General features: G+C 38.2%; 1 protein-coding gene, 1 long non-coding RNA gene and 1 other non-coding gene across 5 annotated transcripts in view; 1 reads left to right on the forward strand and 2 right to left on the reverse strand.

Moving 5' to 3' along the window:
• Window positions 1–1,948, forward strand: part of Fsd2 (fibronectin type III and SPRY domain containing 2) — a 39,415-nt gene extending 37,467 nt beyond the window's left edge. Inside the window, exon 13 of the mRNA XM_047535931.1 lies at window positions 414–1,948. Coding sequence (XP_047391887.1) covers window positions 414–666 — 253 coding nt within the window. The 3' untranslated portion in view covers window positions 667–1,948. The remainder of the gene's footprint in view (window positions 1–413) is intronic.
• LOC124971932 (uncharacterized) overlaps window positions 1–9,540 on the reverse strand; it is a 44,799-nt gene extending 35,259 nt beyond the window's left edge. For all 3 annotated transcript variants that reach the window (XR_007106402.1, XR_007106404.1, XR_007106403.1), the window contains exons 1-4: window positions 9,499–9,540; window positions 5,241–5,360; window positions 2,986–3,021; window positions 2,300–2,355 (exon numbers count right to left, since the gene is read on the reverse strand). This is a non-coding gene — a long non-coding RNA (uncharacterized LOC124971932). The remainder of the gene's footprint in view (window positions 1–2,299; window positions 2,356–2,985; window positions 3,022–5,240; window positions 5,361–9,498) is intronic.
• LOC124978519 (small Cajal body-specific RNA 15) lies at window positions 3,824–3,950 on the reverse strand. Its single transcript, XR_007107499.1, has one exon. It is a non-coding gene; the product is annotated as a small Cajal body-specific RNA 15 (non-coding RNA).
• Window positions 9,541–15,745: the final 6,205 nt, after the last annotated feature.

Here is a 15,745-nt window from a genome sequence, read left to right on the forward strand (position 1 = left end):
GTAGATGCCCTGCTTAGTTTAAGAACTAGATGCCTCAAGAACCTGTCTACTGTGCTATAGACCTTTAGCACATGGAAGACCACAGAGTTCCATTCAAATGTCTTTTTTATGATCTACACATTTAGCCTTGAGATCCAAATGTTTCAAATGTGTTCTATTTCTGTGCTGTGATGCAGTATGAGTTCATGATTTTGTATGTTTCTTAGTTAAGAGGTTGCTCAATAATAGTTTGAAAATGTGTCTTAGGATGTATGTCTGAAGAGTATAGCTTTGGGAATGACCTATTACTTTGGTAGTCATTTAATAAAAGAAATAGCAAAAATACAGAAGTATTATTAAGTTAATGAGATATTTCATAAATATCTCACATGGAGAATTTCTGAAACTTTGTTGTATCAACATTTAATTTTCAGGCATAAGTATGAATTTCTGCACAACAGGACAACTCCAGATATAAGAATAACAGTTTCCCCAAAGAAGATTGGCATTCTATTAGACTATGAAAATTCAAAGTTGTCATTTTTCAATGTAGACATTTCTCAACATCTGTACACATTCAATTGTCAGCTTCACCAATTTGTGCATCCCTGTTTTTCTTTGGAAAAGCCAGGGTGTCTCAAGATACATAATGGCATTTCAATGCCAATGCATGTCACTTTCTATTAGACCCTCTGATGTCATTTCCTGTCTCTCTTCTGTATTTACCCTTCTCAGTCACTCATCCTCTGCTGGCTGAACTTGGCATTCAAGCACCATGCACTCAGCAAAATTTGTGGCTCATGTTATTATCTGGCAGACTGGTGTGCTGCCATCATCTCACCTGACTTGGATTCTAGTCCTGAGCACAGTATTAGGATGCTAGGGCCATCACTGCCAGGCCCGCTATGAAATGAGGGATTGCACTAAATGAACTCTAAGGGCTTTCAAGTAGTCAAACTACATTTGTCAATTTGTGTATGTGCAAACTGTCATGAATCTCTAAGGCCTACAGAGCTTGGCAGGGAGGAAAGTCTCCATGTCTTCAGCAGCCTCTCCATATTCATCACATTTCATTAGTATGAAGAACAGACTTGAGAAGACAAGAAGCAGACCAAAGAAAGCAAGGGAAACTACATGCCTTTCTCAATTAAAATCTCCATTTTTTAACAGCAGCATTGTGGTGAGGTTCCGACCACTGTACACTTTATGTAACACCTTGTGTTCTCCTTCACGGTGCTGACACAACTAACTTTGAATTTACCTGTATAATGAGTAATTCTATGAAGATAGGCATGCAAAAGGGTCTGTCTTGTTCATCACCTGATCCTCAAAGGCTAATGTGTAATAGGTGCACACCAAATACTTGTTGAGTAAATGAATATCTTCCTTCAACTAACCACTGCTCTTTGGCTTCTCACTGCTCTCCATGTGAGGACTGGCAGGCCTCTTTCAAAAATATAGCAAAGGACCTACAGCCAGGGGATAAGCAAAACCCGAAGGGAAACTTTAAAAAAGAACAAAAGGGTATCTACGTCTGGGTGGCAAGGCAGGGAAAAATAGGGCACTACTTACTATTACATGCCAACTACAAACATGCAGCAAATGTGCTTTCATGGTGTGTATATGTGCTTAAGTAGAAAACCGAGGGGATAGACGGGAATAAATTAGAAAACATTACTTGCAACTGATTCTAGGAACTGTCTTGTAATATAAAGAGCCAGATTTGAAAACAGGAAGACCTGGGTTTGATCGCTACTTTGCTGCTACTTCACCTTATGACCTGGAAAAAAGTCATCTTATCCAGACTTTCTATATCCCTTCAAAGGGAAAAATAATACTTGTTTCACAGAAATGGATGACTTAATAACGAAGCCAGTCTAACAATAAGTGGCACACAGCAAATATACAATTAAAAAAAAAAAAAACCTGCCACAGAGCAAAGCTGGGTACTGGCAGGAAGAGTGGTGTGCAGTCAGTGGCTCTAGGGCATCCTGCCTCGTGGCCCCAGTGTCATTCAGTAACCTTGGTGCCCTGCTCTGTCAGTGCATTGTTCTCCAGTTCCAGTTTCTAGTTGCCATTTAAGCTCTGCACACACAGCATTTCAAAGCTTGAGTCAAGCTGCAGAGTAACAACTTCGGATGCCCAAGATATGCCCCACTCTCTTCACTTACGGATTTGTAAAGGAAAAACAAATCTTTCACTTTGAAACTTCACATTTGCCAGCACACTCAAAATTGGACACACCGAACACCTCTCATTTCCTACTGAACTCTGCCTACTCGTAAAAAGAGCAGCTCAGATTCCTGAATTAACCACTTACCATGATGACAGCTCTTCATAGATACACACCTGCCCTGTCAAGCTCTATCACTTACTCTGAAATAAGAAAGGTATAGCAGATGTAAGCTCAGAAATGGTTCAAGTTATAAACAATTAAAATAGGTGTATATTCAAAGATGTTCTCAGCTACTGAAATAGAAACAACCAAGTAGGAGGTATGATATTACAGATTGGGCAAATTTGAATTCAGAGTTCTAATAGGCTTTATGGATGGAGTACTTCACATGTAATATGAACATGGGTGAATGGATAAAATGATAAAAACTTGACACCTATCATGTTTTAATAAAATTTTATTTGACCAAGAAAAAACTGTCTAGAATTATCTTTGACTTTTAAAAACCACTTAAACAAGGGAGATAACCAATTTCAAGCATTACAATTATGCAGCATAAGGATAATTTGTTTAAGGGCTAGGCATATGGCTCAGTGGTAGAGCATTTTCCTGAATCTGAGGCCCTGGGTTTCATTCCCAGTATGATACACACACAGAGAAACACAAAAGAAAAAAATAACTTTTGTTTAAGTATTGTTCTCATCTTCTACTAGAAAAAAAAAAAAATTCTAGAATAAAGTCGAACAAAACTGCTTTTTCTAAGACTCAGTTCCTTAAAATAACACTGAACAATCTGCTAAAACTAATTTTAAACAAGGGGTAGAGTTTACCTCATGGCCATGTTCACCTGCAACCTGCTGATAAATCTGTTAGAAACAAAACAGAAAAAAAGAGTCTTAAAAAATTAGACCATTGTAGTCACAATCCCTAATTATCGGGCAGTTAAAAAAAAATCAAAATCTTTTCTTTCTTAGCTTTACCTGTACCATTCTGTAACTCCTAAACAAGTCATTACATAAGCTTTAGCTTCCCTAGTTTAATGAAGGGGAAAGAGAATATGTAAAACAACCACAGAATCCTGGTGACATCTACCAAGGGTTTAGTAATCAGAATATTCAGAATTTAAAATACCCTCACTAGATGGAATTGGAAAGTTGATTAGCAGCTTGGGACATTAAATGACATTGGTTCCTGATAAAATTAAATTGCCTTCTATTGATCAAAGTGCAGGTTTAATAATTGACTTCCTGCTGGTTCAAATGATACATAATCACTTGTACATATCCAGTAAAATATTTCTGAAGCATGTACTTTGTCAGGATTGTAAAGCAGAGTAAATGAATGGGCAGTGGGGCCTTATTAATACTTCTCATCCTCCAAAATTTACAACTCACACCCTGAAAACTGCCCCAGCACTGTTCACTGTGTTGTGGCATTCTATAAATAATACTGAATTCACCTCCATCCAAGGAGGTTCAGGTACCAGAAAACTTTCTGAACTCTCCACTATGAGAAAACATCCTCTCCTCAACTTGCCAACACCATTCTCCAATTTCTAGTAAGCTTCCTATCAATTAGTAGAGTTAAAAGACTCTTCTGTGTTCCTTATGCCTTTCTCCACCTTTCTCATCTAATATTTCAGTTTTTTTCTACATAACAATATATAACTGATGTTGGTAGATAAGTAGGTCTTGAATTTATTTTGCAAACAAGACCTGTTCTATCTACCTTTTCATTTAGGAGGCTAAAAGCAGAGTCAGCTTGACTTCAAGGACTCTATTTTCTTAGTCTCCAGAATATGATCAAGCCCAGCATTTAAAATACTGCCCTTTAACATGTCAAGGTATTAAAGGAAAGATAATTTATAACTTCAAGGGTTTTAAAAATTTTTTTTGAAGTTGTAAATGTACAGAATGCCTTTGTTTATTTTTATGTGGTGCTAAGGATCAAACCCAGTGCCTTGCACATGCTAGGCAAGCATTCTACCACTGAGCTACAGCCCCAGCCCTATAACTTCAAGTTTTAAGAGCACTGAACTCTTTACATATGTTGATGTCACCGCAACTAATGGTTGATTAATCTAAATGCAAGATAATTGCTATTTAGAAAGAAGACCCCAGTTAGTTGGCATCTTTTTTGTCAGTAGGAAGTCCACTAGAAGGAACATGACTATGACCTGGGCACAGCAACTGCCCCTGAGGTAGAGGTGATTTTATTGGAGTTGATACTGCACAGGTGCTGGTTCTTGCCAAATACATCAAGTTCAACTGCTTTGCTGCTTGTTTTCTGCTATTATCAATCCCAGAAAACACTAAGCCCAATTCACAGATGGACAGCCCATTTTTCATTTCATTTTCATTTTTCTTTCATTTTCTGACTTTGTCAGAATCAGGGTTTTCTGTGTCATTTTTACTTACTCAAATCCTGGCGGAATTAAAATTTCATTGATTTGAAATGTACAAATTAAACAGCCTGTAGCTGATCAAACAACATGCAGTAACTCAGATAGTAAATAAAAATGTTTTTGCAGCAAGAACTTGAATCCTAGTCTCACTGTCTCCCCCAGTCTCATTCCTAAGCTAAAATGGGAATCTTTTTCCCTGAAAGGACTTTAAGAGATGCTCTTAAATTCAAGTAGATCTGATTGGAGACAAGAGTATAATACTTTCAATAGGAAAGTAACCAACCAACAGAATTGCATTTTAATAAAGCAGGAACATAGTTTTTAGAGATGGATTTCCATTACTTCTTGGTAAATTTATTATTCTGCCACCCAGATTCCTACGCTTCTACTTCTTTCCATATTGCAAACATCCTTCTAATTAAGGGGTAGGGAGGTAGAAACAGAGAAGGAAAAAAACAAGCAGCATTATCCAGAAGAAGAACACTCTGAAAAAGGTGTTAAAATACTTGATTACTATTCTTTGTACTACTTACAATTTATAAACTAGTTACAATTCCTAGGCACTCAAAATGGAACTCCCCGTCCTTGTCTACTTCATGCCTGTATAACTCAAAAATCACCTCTGGGAAATACTGCCTAATTCCTCCCTCTCCCAAACTGAGTTGAGTACCAAATACTCACCTACTTTTGAATACTTAAGTGGGAGCTGGATGCAATGGTGCATGCCGGTAATCCCAGTGGCTCAGGACAGAGGCAAAAGCATTGCAAGTTCAAGGCCAGCCTCGAAAATTTAGCAAGACCCTGTGTCAAAATAAAATAAAAAGGGTTGGGGATGTAGCCCAGCAGTATACCACTTGCCTAGCATGTGCAAAGCCTTGGGTTCAATTCCTAGTACCACCAACACAAAAACAAACAAAAAACTTAAGTGGCTCCATTGTAGCCACTGGCTTCTCTGCTCCATTTGACTATAAGCAGTTCAAAGGCAGGGGCTGTGCCTTTATGATCTCTGAATTATAAGAATAGGGAAACAGTCAGCAGTGGCACACATTGTAAGTTCAAAGCCAGCCTCAGCAAAAGCGAGGTGCTAAGCAATTCAGTGAGACCCTTTCTCTAAATAAAATACAAAATAGGGCTGGGGATGTGGCTCAGTGGTCAAGTGCCCCTGAGTTCAATCCCTGGTACCAAGAAGAGGGAAAGAAAAAAAAAAAAAAGAATACGGAAACAACTGTTTTCAGCTTTCAGAGAGAGCTTATATACCTGAAAAGAAAGGAGACATCAAAGTTTGTTTCAGATCAAAGGAAAAGACTCTTCATCAGAAGGCAAAGCAGCCTTCAAATCTGTGTGTGGTTGGGGGTAGAGAGTGAAGTTAACAACATTAAAAACAGTCATTTTCAACCTTCTGTCTCAATACATCTGAGACATCAGACACAAAAGTCCCATCAGTAAGTGCACATTGTGGTGACTTTGAATCTGGGAAGACAGGGAAGGGGCACAGAAGAATCTGGCGAGTGGGAAAGATGCATGTAGTTTAGAACATTCGTCCCACTGCTGTAAGAAAAACTGAGAACTCACATTTAATCTTTATTATAGTTTTAACTATTCTAAGAGAGTCCAAAGATCTGCAACATGTGTATTTTAGATGTTCTGAATCAAACATTTGGCTCATAATCCCTGGAGGTTGGTGCACAGAAGTTGCCCCCTTGGTCACTAAGTTTAATTGTCCACAATTATGTGACTCTAGGCTACTTGCAGAATCTAAGAATTTTATAGAGAAAATTATACCCTGTAAAGGTAATAACAAACTTAGGTATTTATAAAGATCAAAGCTGATTCCTTCTCAAATGTCAAGTGTCTTTAAAACTCATTTTATGGGAGAGACTCCTTCACAAATGATACAAAGCAACAATTAAAGTAGCTCAGTACCAGCCAGATGCAGTGGTGTATACCTGTATTCCCAGCAACTTGGACGGCTAAGCCAGAAGGATTCGAGTTCTAGGCCAGTCTTAGTAACTTAGTGAGACTCTGTATTAATTTTAAAAAATAAAAAAATAATAAAATTTCAGTGGCAAAGCACCCCTGGGTTTAAGTGTTTAATCCCCAGTCTGGGGAAAAAAAGAAAAGATGTACCTTAGCACCTAACAAACAGTCCTTCTCTAAACACCTTTGGCCAAATTCATACATTTTCTGTAGAGTAGAAATCAAATGGAGGCATTATTAAAATCTCATCCTTTTCTAAAAAGGGGATGGATGTCTAAAATTTTCAGTTAGTAGGATCCTATGATCCATTATTTAAAATCAGAAATATACATTATCAGCTTTTCAAAGGACCATAACTATCTATCCAGGATTTCTGTGTAATATATAGTTTTGTTTTTTGGCTGAGGAAAAAAACCTAGAGCCTTGCCCATGTTAGGCAAGCACTCTCCCGCTGAGCTACATCTCCAGCCTAACATCCAGATATTTTAAATACCATTTACCTAATACACAACAATCATACTCAGTGATGAATATATTTCTGTGCAGTTAACTTATCTATTGAAAAATCAGAGTTCTGGAATGGAGAATAAGAACATGGAAGATGGAGGCTGTAATCAACTGCTGGTTACTGGCAAGGAAAGGTGAGCAAGAGTTAACTGGCCAAGGGAATGAGCAAAAATAAAAAATGCCTACGGCTTGTTCATATCCAAATCCAATAAATTAGAATCTTCTCTTCTTAGCCCTTGATTCTCTAGGAGTTGGTCTCAACCATTGTCTGAAGCCATATTAGAAAAGCAGTAAAGGCTTAGGGTAAAGCTCAGTGGTAGAGTGCCTGCCTAGCTTGTGCAAGGCCCTGGGTTCGACCTCCTTCACTACCCCCAACAAAAGCCAATAGGATAAAAAGAACACAAAATGTACACCTATCTGTGTTTCTTGTGCCTGGAATTATACAGCTTCTGGAGACACAAGACTGCTTGTTATTGCATTTTTAGATGATACTTCTGTTCATGTCATAATCACAACTGCAATCATTTATGTACATAACCTAAAACATTTTGAAACATTTGCATAAAGCAGTTTTCTTAAAATATGTCCCTATGAGGACCTCTGAAAGTCCTTCAGGTGTTAAGTCAAAACTGTTTTCATAATAATATTAAGACATTATTTGCCCTTTTCCCTCTCATTCTATGAATGACAGTACAGTTTAACTATCTGATGAGTGAGAATATCCATCACTGACAACTATTGAAGTGTGTGCTTCCGTGTTCTTGTGTTTAAACATTTTTCGTCTTTTATTTTCTAATGCCATAAATATAGATAGAAATAACTCACAAAAACAAAAGCTCTTTGGACTCAATAATTTTTAAAGGTATCTTAAGACCAAAAAGGTTGAAATTATTTGTATAAAGTATCCATGTCTCTCCCACGATGAACATCAAGTTGAATTAATTCATTAGTAGTTGTGATTTCCCATATGCTAAGAGTTTTTTAAATATTTGCTTAAAGTACAATTAGTTTTCTGGAATTCTTAGGCGTCCTTACTTTCTTCACGAGTTTGTCACTTTCCTACAGCACATTTACATTTCATAACATGAGAAAGATAACAGCAATAATGCAAAAATACATTTGAACTGCACAAGGACCAGATGTCAAATTACTTTAAAAAATAGCAGAGGTTTGAGTGTAGTGTACTCTACGGCACCTCAGTTGGACTTGTGAATAACTTACAACTTCCTTAGAGTTGGTATCATTCACATAGAATTGTGGGTAAACTTCTACAGGCAGCTTTAAGCAAATAGTCATAATGAAAGCACAGACAAGTGGTCAGCTATAAATCTTCTAGGGTGAAAACATATCTTGTTGATCTCCAGGCAAAGGTCTGAAACAAGTAATGAAAGTTCCATCTTCACATTATTACTACATATATATTGCTAAATGGGACATGACAGAAGTGACATGACATATTCATCTCCATCCATAGAATATTAAAAAGATGGATGATTACAGTTCTCCTGACACAAACCGACTTATTTAATTCCTTGGATGGATTCATACTGTATCTAAACATACATCACCATCTTCACCCCTCACCTTCCACCCCTCACCAAAAGACAAATCATTAGCAATTCAGAATACAGTGAAGAAAAGGATTCTGGATTGGAAATGAAGAAAATGTACTTTCAGACCTGGCTCTGATATGAACAAGTGTGACTTTCCATCTGTGTCCTGTCATTATGCTTCATTTTATGCTTTATTTTAAGGTGAAATATCGGGGATAATCAAAATGGCTTTGTTCCACCTCTAACATCAAACGACTTTGCTGCCAGATTTAGGAAGCTCAAAAACTCAACTCTTGCTAAGTGCTTAAAATTAACCCAACAGGTACTGCTGCTTCAAGCAGGAGTCACTCACTACCTGGGAATGCCTGAGTTTCTACAGGCCCATATGCAACACCTATACGAAAACTGATTTTTTTCTTTTTTTTTTAAATTGCTATTATTATAGCTATTATTTTGCGGGTACCAGGGAATGAACTCAGGGCCTCGCATACGCTGGGCAAGGAATCTATCACTGAACTACGTCCCCAGCCTATTTTAAAAATCTGAGACAGGGTTTCGCTGAGGCTGGCCTCGATCTTCCTGCCTCAGTCTACCAAGTAGCTAGGAATACAAGCGTGCAACACCGCGAACGGCTTGAACTATTTTTCCTAAAATTTATTCTGTGTGAGTACGTATTCTCCCTCCCACACCTATTCCCATCACAGTTCCAACCTCATTTTTCAAAAGGAGGAGAGAAAAACCTCACCCGGCGACAGATACCCAGACTCCTCACCGCTCTTTCCGTTCCCTGCCACATCCCCCAAAACCCGATAAGCCGGCCTGCCTGTTGGGACGCCACGGTCACGCGCCTCGCCGATGGCCAGAGACCCGCCTTACTCCACGCTACAGTTGCAGCCACCCACCCGCTGTCGGGTCTCGATAGTCACTCCTCTCTTCATCCGGCGGAAAATCTTTTTCCGGTTTCCGGGGCGTGGGCCGGAAATCCCGCCCCACGCGACAGCACGACGCCACGTAGCGGCGGGAGTTCTGCGCGCGGGCTCCGAACGAATCGGAGTGTTCAAGTTCTGTCGGAGGCCATAGGGGCTGTAGGGGCGACTCCGGAGACCTGAACCTGCGCTCGTACTTCTCTGTCCACAGCCATAGGGAATGGAGGGAGTGCCTGAAACTTTCCGTGGTGTCTCAGAGAGCGGCATGAACTCCCTTGTGACCCCGCGGGCGTCCACTCTAATTGGGGCTCTCCAACCTCAGCTATACTTCTTTCCTCGCTTTGCTCCACCTGCCTCCTGTATGTAATTTCTTGTTTATCCTTTAGTCCCATAAAGTGACCACCTTAAACTGAGCATTGACTTTCCCTCATCTCAGTAGAAACTCATAAGCGTCTGGTAATTCTTAACTACTGGCGCAGCCATTTATTTACCATAGGAGGGATTGAGCATGCATCAACGTGGACTACTCTCTGGACCTGGTATTTCCGGGGCTAGAAAAATAAGTAGAAGTAAGAATTGCCTCTTTACTAGTTTTCTGGGACTGCCATAAGAAAGTACCACATACTGAATGACTTAATGTATTTGTTCTCTGACTTTCTGGAGTCTTGGAGTCTGGAATCAAGGCATAAATACGGTCATGCTTTCTCTGAGATTCTGAGTAGATTCCTTTGTTCCTTCCCAGCTCCTAGTGATAGCCAGCAATCATTTTGTGTTCTGTTTTTTAAAATATTTTTTTAGATGTTGATAGACCTTTATTTTTATTTATTTATTTATATGCAGTGCTAAGAATCGAAACCAATGCTTCCCACATGCAAGGCAAGCGCTGTACCACTGAGCTACGACCCCAGCCCCCTTTTGTGTTCTTTGACTTGTAGGTGCAACACTCCACTCTCCTTCTGGTCAGGTGCCTCTGGTTCTGTGTCTTATAAGGACCTTAGCCCTACTGGATAGTGGGCCCACTTTACTCCAGTTTAACCTGATCATAACTACTTATATTTGCAGTGACCCTATTTTCAAATAAGGAGTCCTAGGAAGGACATGAATTTTAGAGGTGACACTAACCAATCTAGTACAGCTGTCTAAATTCTTAAGAAGTGGGCAAACCAAGAGCTAACAATAAACAGCTGCAGTTCAAATGAATGTAAACGTAGTTCATTTGGATCTGAGACGGTTGCATAAGTATTTGGGCCTTGAAAGGTGGGTAGGATTTGGATGTCCCATCATAGACTGTCATAGACAGTATTCTAGGCAAAAGAAACGTTACAGACAACGGAGCACAGGTTGCACTGTAAAACACAACATTAAAGCAGGAAGGATTTGAATGCTAGAATTTGGATTCTAGTGTCTATAAAATTCAGAGTAAATTTAAATGTTTTGGTAGAAGAATTGTACTTTGAAGATTAATTTGTTATCAATTTAACCTATTTGTTTATTATTCCAGTTTAAGAATATGTAAATCTAGGCAGGGGTTGTGGCTTAGTGGTAAAGTGTGTGCCTAGCACGTGTGAGGCACTGGGTTCAATTCTCAGCACCACGTTTAAAAAAAATAAAGATATCGTGCATCTACAACTAAAAATATTTTTAAAAGAATATTTAAATCCTGTTCTGTAGGCATAACCTGTGCTTTTTTTCATCCTGGTTCTCTGCGTATGCTATCTCCTCTACCTGGAATGCTGCCATCAAGCCGCACAATTTTCATTTGCCTATTTTGCTATCATGGTTTTTATATTTTAGCATGGGGAGGGGTGTTCAACTGATTTACAGTGTTGGTATCTTCCTAATACCAAAACTTGACAAAGATAGCAAAAAAAGAGAAAACTATACCAAACTCAGGTAGAAAAAAGCTCTCAAATAAAATATTATAGTATTTTCAATCCTAAATAGAACAAGAAAAGGTTTGTCCCAGAAATGATTTAACATCAGAAAACCTATTACTGCTGGACACTGTCGTACCCACTCATATCCCAACAACTTGGGAGGCTAACACAGGTGGATCATAAGTTCAAGGCTAGCCTCAGCAACTTAGTGAGACCTTGTCATAAAATAAAACCTAAAAAAATCTGGGGATGTAGCTCAGCTGAAAAGCATCCCTGGGTTTAATACCCAGTATCAAACAAACAAACAACAAAAAAGAAAATCAATTACTGTAAGTCATTGTGTTAGTTTTCTGTCACTGTGACAAAATGAGAAAAACAAAGATTGGCTCATGGTTTCAGAGGTTTTAGTTCATAGTCATTTGGCTGGCCCCGTTGCTGTGGACTTGTACTGGAGCAGAACATATTGGTGGAAGTGAATGATGGAGTAAAACTGCTCACCTCATGGCTGCCAGCAGTGAGGTGCTGGCAATGCCAATACCAAAAAAAAAAAAAAAAAGATATGACAAACTATTAGATGGCACAGCAAGGTGCTAAGCAGATTAACATATAAATACATTTTTCTTCTATGTCAGTAATAAGAAAAAAAAGGAATGCGTACAAAGGTGCCAAAATGAAGTACTTAGATATATGTGACTTATAGGAAAATGTGAAATATCGAAAGACATTAAAATCTTCACAAGTGACTTGAGATTTGATGTTCCAGGATGGGAGAACCCAGTGTTGTAAAGATATCAGTCTAGGGGCTGGGGAGATAGCTCAGTCGGTAGAGTGCTTGCCTTGTAAGCACAAGGCCCTGGGTTTGATCCCCAGCACCCAAATATCAGTCTATTGTAAATTAATAAAAAGTTTTTGATAAAATGTCTATTAAAATATTAATATGATTTGCTTCATCAAATAACTGATGAAAGTATATTCTTTTGATACCCTATTAGGTTCCATTTATTGATATTTTATTTAGAATTTTTGATCTCTTACGAGTGAGTGGTATGAGGTTTTTTTCCCACTACTGTATTCTCTGTATCGTTCCAATTTTAGTATATGTGCTGCCGAAGTGAGCACCCCTTACTGTATTAATCAGATATTTATATTTAAAGTTATACTAGATTCCTCAAAATAAATTAGGGAGCATTTCATATTTTTCTATGATCTGAAATAATTTAAGTAACTTTAGAATTTATCTCTTCTTTTAAAGCTGAATAGATCATTCAACTGTGAAACTTTTATTATATGATGTAGTATTATATGATTGATTTATAATCATGTCTATTGTTTGATAATTGGAGTATTCAACTTTTCTACTTTTTCTAGGTTCAGTTATGGTAATTTGTATTTACTTGGAAGTCACCCATTTCAAAGTTCTTCAAATTAGTCGTTATTGTAGAATGCCCTTGTAATTCTTTAATCTGGTCTTTTCATCTGATTGTTTTCTGTCTCATTTCTAATCTTACATATTTTGCTTTATTTTGTCCTAAATCAGGCTCACAGGAATTTATTATTATTTTTTATCTCTTCAAAGAAGCAGCTTTAAGCTTTCTACTATTTAATGTCTTCTGTTTCACAATTTTGTTTTTGTAATATTTACTCTTCCTATATTGTTTCGTTTTTTTCTAACTTCTTAATATGCATCTAAGATCCTTTATTTTAATGTCTCATTTTTAGTGAAGACATTTTAAGGTTGTAAAATTGCCTTTGAATGTAGTTTGTATTGTGTTCCATACATTTAAGTGCAAAGTGTTCTTTCTCATTACTCTTTACATAGGTTATAATTACCTTAAAAAAAAAAGGGACTTTATTTTTAGAGCACTTTTGGCTTCACTTGAGAATTGAGAGAATGGTATAGAGATATCCCATATATCCTGTACCCCGCATGTGCATATCTTCCTCATTATCACCGTCTTCCATAACATTTGTTACAGTTGATCAACCTGCATTGATGCATTATCACTAAAAGCCCATAGTTTATGATAGTATTCACTCTTGGTGTTGTACATTCTATGGGTTTGTATAAATGTATAGTAACATGGACAATTATAGTACGATACAGTGTTTTCACTGCCTCTCAAATTCTTTGTGCTCTCTTTACCCCAACATTACCCCCAACCCTTTATAATGTTGCCATAATTTCGTCTTTTCCAGATGTCATAGTCAGAATCATATAATATGCAACCTTATTTCAGATGGATTTCTTTCACTCAGTAATACACATGGCTTCACAGTGCATTTCTTTTTAGCACTGAATAATATTGCATTGTGTGAATGTGTTATGGTTTATATATCCCTTTGCCTACTGAAAGAAATCTTGGTTGCTTATAAGCTTTGGCAGTTGTGAATAAAGCTTTCATATACCTTCATGTTCGGGTTTTTGTGTGAACATTATTTTCAACTCCTCTGTGAAATTATTAAGAAGAATAGTTGCTAGATTATGTGGTAGGAATATGACAAACTGTCTTCCAACCTGGTTGTATAATCTTGTCGTCCCAACAATGTATCAGAGTTCCTGTTGCTTCAAATGCTTATCAGCATTTGGTGGTGTCAGTTGTTGGGACTAATGACACGTTAACTAACTCAGGCTGACTGACTCCTTACTCCCTGGCGAGTGAGGAAGATCAAGGCTCAAAGGCAGTTTCAAAGGTTCATGGCGATAAACCGGACCACCGTCAGGGATTGGTTAACAACAGTTCCGCGAATGTGATCAGCTCGTGCTTGCCATATAGTCCAATGGGACTCTTGCCTGCTGTGAACCCCCCTGCCTTGCTGACCTTTAAGCTGATTGGTTCCCGCCTAGCCCCCACTCTACATAAAAACTGTGTGACTTCCTCAATAAACGAGTTCCTGCTGTGACGGGTCTCCCTGACCCATCTGATTGTCCTCCACCTGGAGGGCTGGGAGCGGGCAGTCAGCCGGCCCTACCTATCCCGGTCTGACCTTGTTGGGGAGTGTCCCCTTCCCTTGCCGCTGGTTGAGAAGGGCAAGGGGGCTTAAGACCCCGACAGTCAGTGTTCTGGATTTTAGCTGTTCGAATAGGTACGTAGTGACTTCTCCTTGTTTTAATTTGCATTTCCCTGATGACATGTAATGTACATCATTTTATATGCTTATTTGTCATACAAATACATCTTCCTTGGGGAGTTATCTGTTAATGACTTTGACCCATTTTTGTTGTTTAGTTTTACAGTTCTTTATATGTTTTGAATAACAGTCATTTGTCATGTGTGTCTTTTGCAAATATTTTTCTTCCAGTCTGTGCCTTGTCTTTTCAGTCTCTTGAAAATCTTTCACAGAGCAAAAGTTTTAATCATAATGAAGTGCAGATTATGAATTCTTTCTTCCATCAGTCTTGTCTTTGGAGTCACATCAAAGATTTTCTCCTATGTTATCTTATACGAATTTTATTCTAGGAATTTTTGTGTTTTGTATTTAGGCCTGTGATCCATTTTTAATTAATTTTGTGAAGCGTGTAAGATCTACGTTTTTTTTTTTTGCATATGGATGTCCAGTTGTTCCAGCACATATTTTGGAAAAGATTGTCTTTTCTCCATTGTATTGCTTTTGTTCCTTTGTCAAATATCATTCTAATGTGAATTTATTTCTGAGCTATAGTTTGTGATCCAGTGATCTACTTGTCTGTTGTTTTGCCAGTGCTGTACTATCTCTATTAATGTAGGTTTAGAGTAATCTTGAAGTCAGGTGGTTTCCATCATTCAATTTCATTCTCTCCTTTGATACTGTGTTGTTTATTCTGGTTCTTTTATTCCTTCACATACACTTTAGAATCAGTTTGTCAATATCTACAAAATGACCTGCTGGAATTTTTTTGGGGGGCAGGGGGTCCTGGGGATTGAACCCAGGGGCACTTAACCACTGAGCCACATCCTCAGCCCTTTTAAATATTTTATTTAGAGACAAGGTTTCCCTAAGTTGCTTAGGGCCTTGCTAAGTTGCTGAGGATGGCTTTGAACTTGCAATCCTCCTGCCTTAACCTCTCAAGCTGCTGGGATTACAGGAGTGTACCACTATGCCCAGAACCTGCTGGAATTTTGATTGGGATTGCGTTGAATCTATAGATCAAGCTGAGAAGAACTGATATCTTGACTATTGAGTATTTCCTATTCACGAATTGGGCTATCTCTCCATTTTTTAGCTCTTTGATTTCTTTCATCAGCATTTTGTAGTTTTCCTCATGTAGATCTTACACATATTTTGTTAGATTTCTTTTTGGAGAGTGCTAGTGTAAATGGCTTTCCCTGCCCCAGTATTGAATCCAGGGATACTCTATCCCTGAGCTA

The sequence above is a fragment of the Sciurus carolinensis genome, chromosome 2, assembly GCF_902686445.1.
Source record: "Sciurus carolinensis chromosome 2, mSciCar1.2, whole genome shotgun sequence".
Classification (NCBI taxonomy): domain Eukaryota; kingdom Metazoa; phylum Chordata; class Mammalia; order Rodentia; family Sciuridae; genus Sciurus; species Sciurus carolinensis.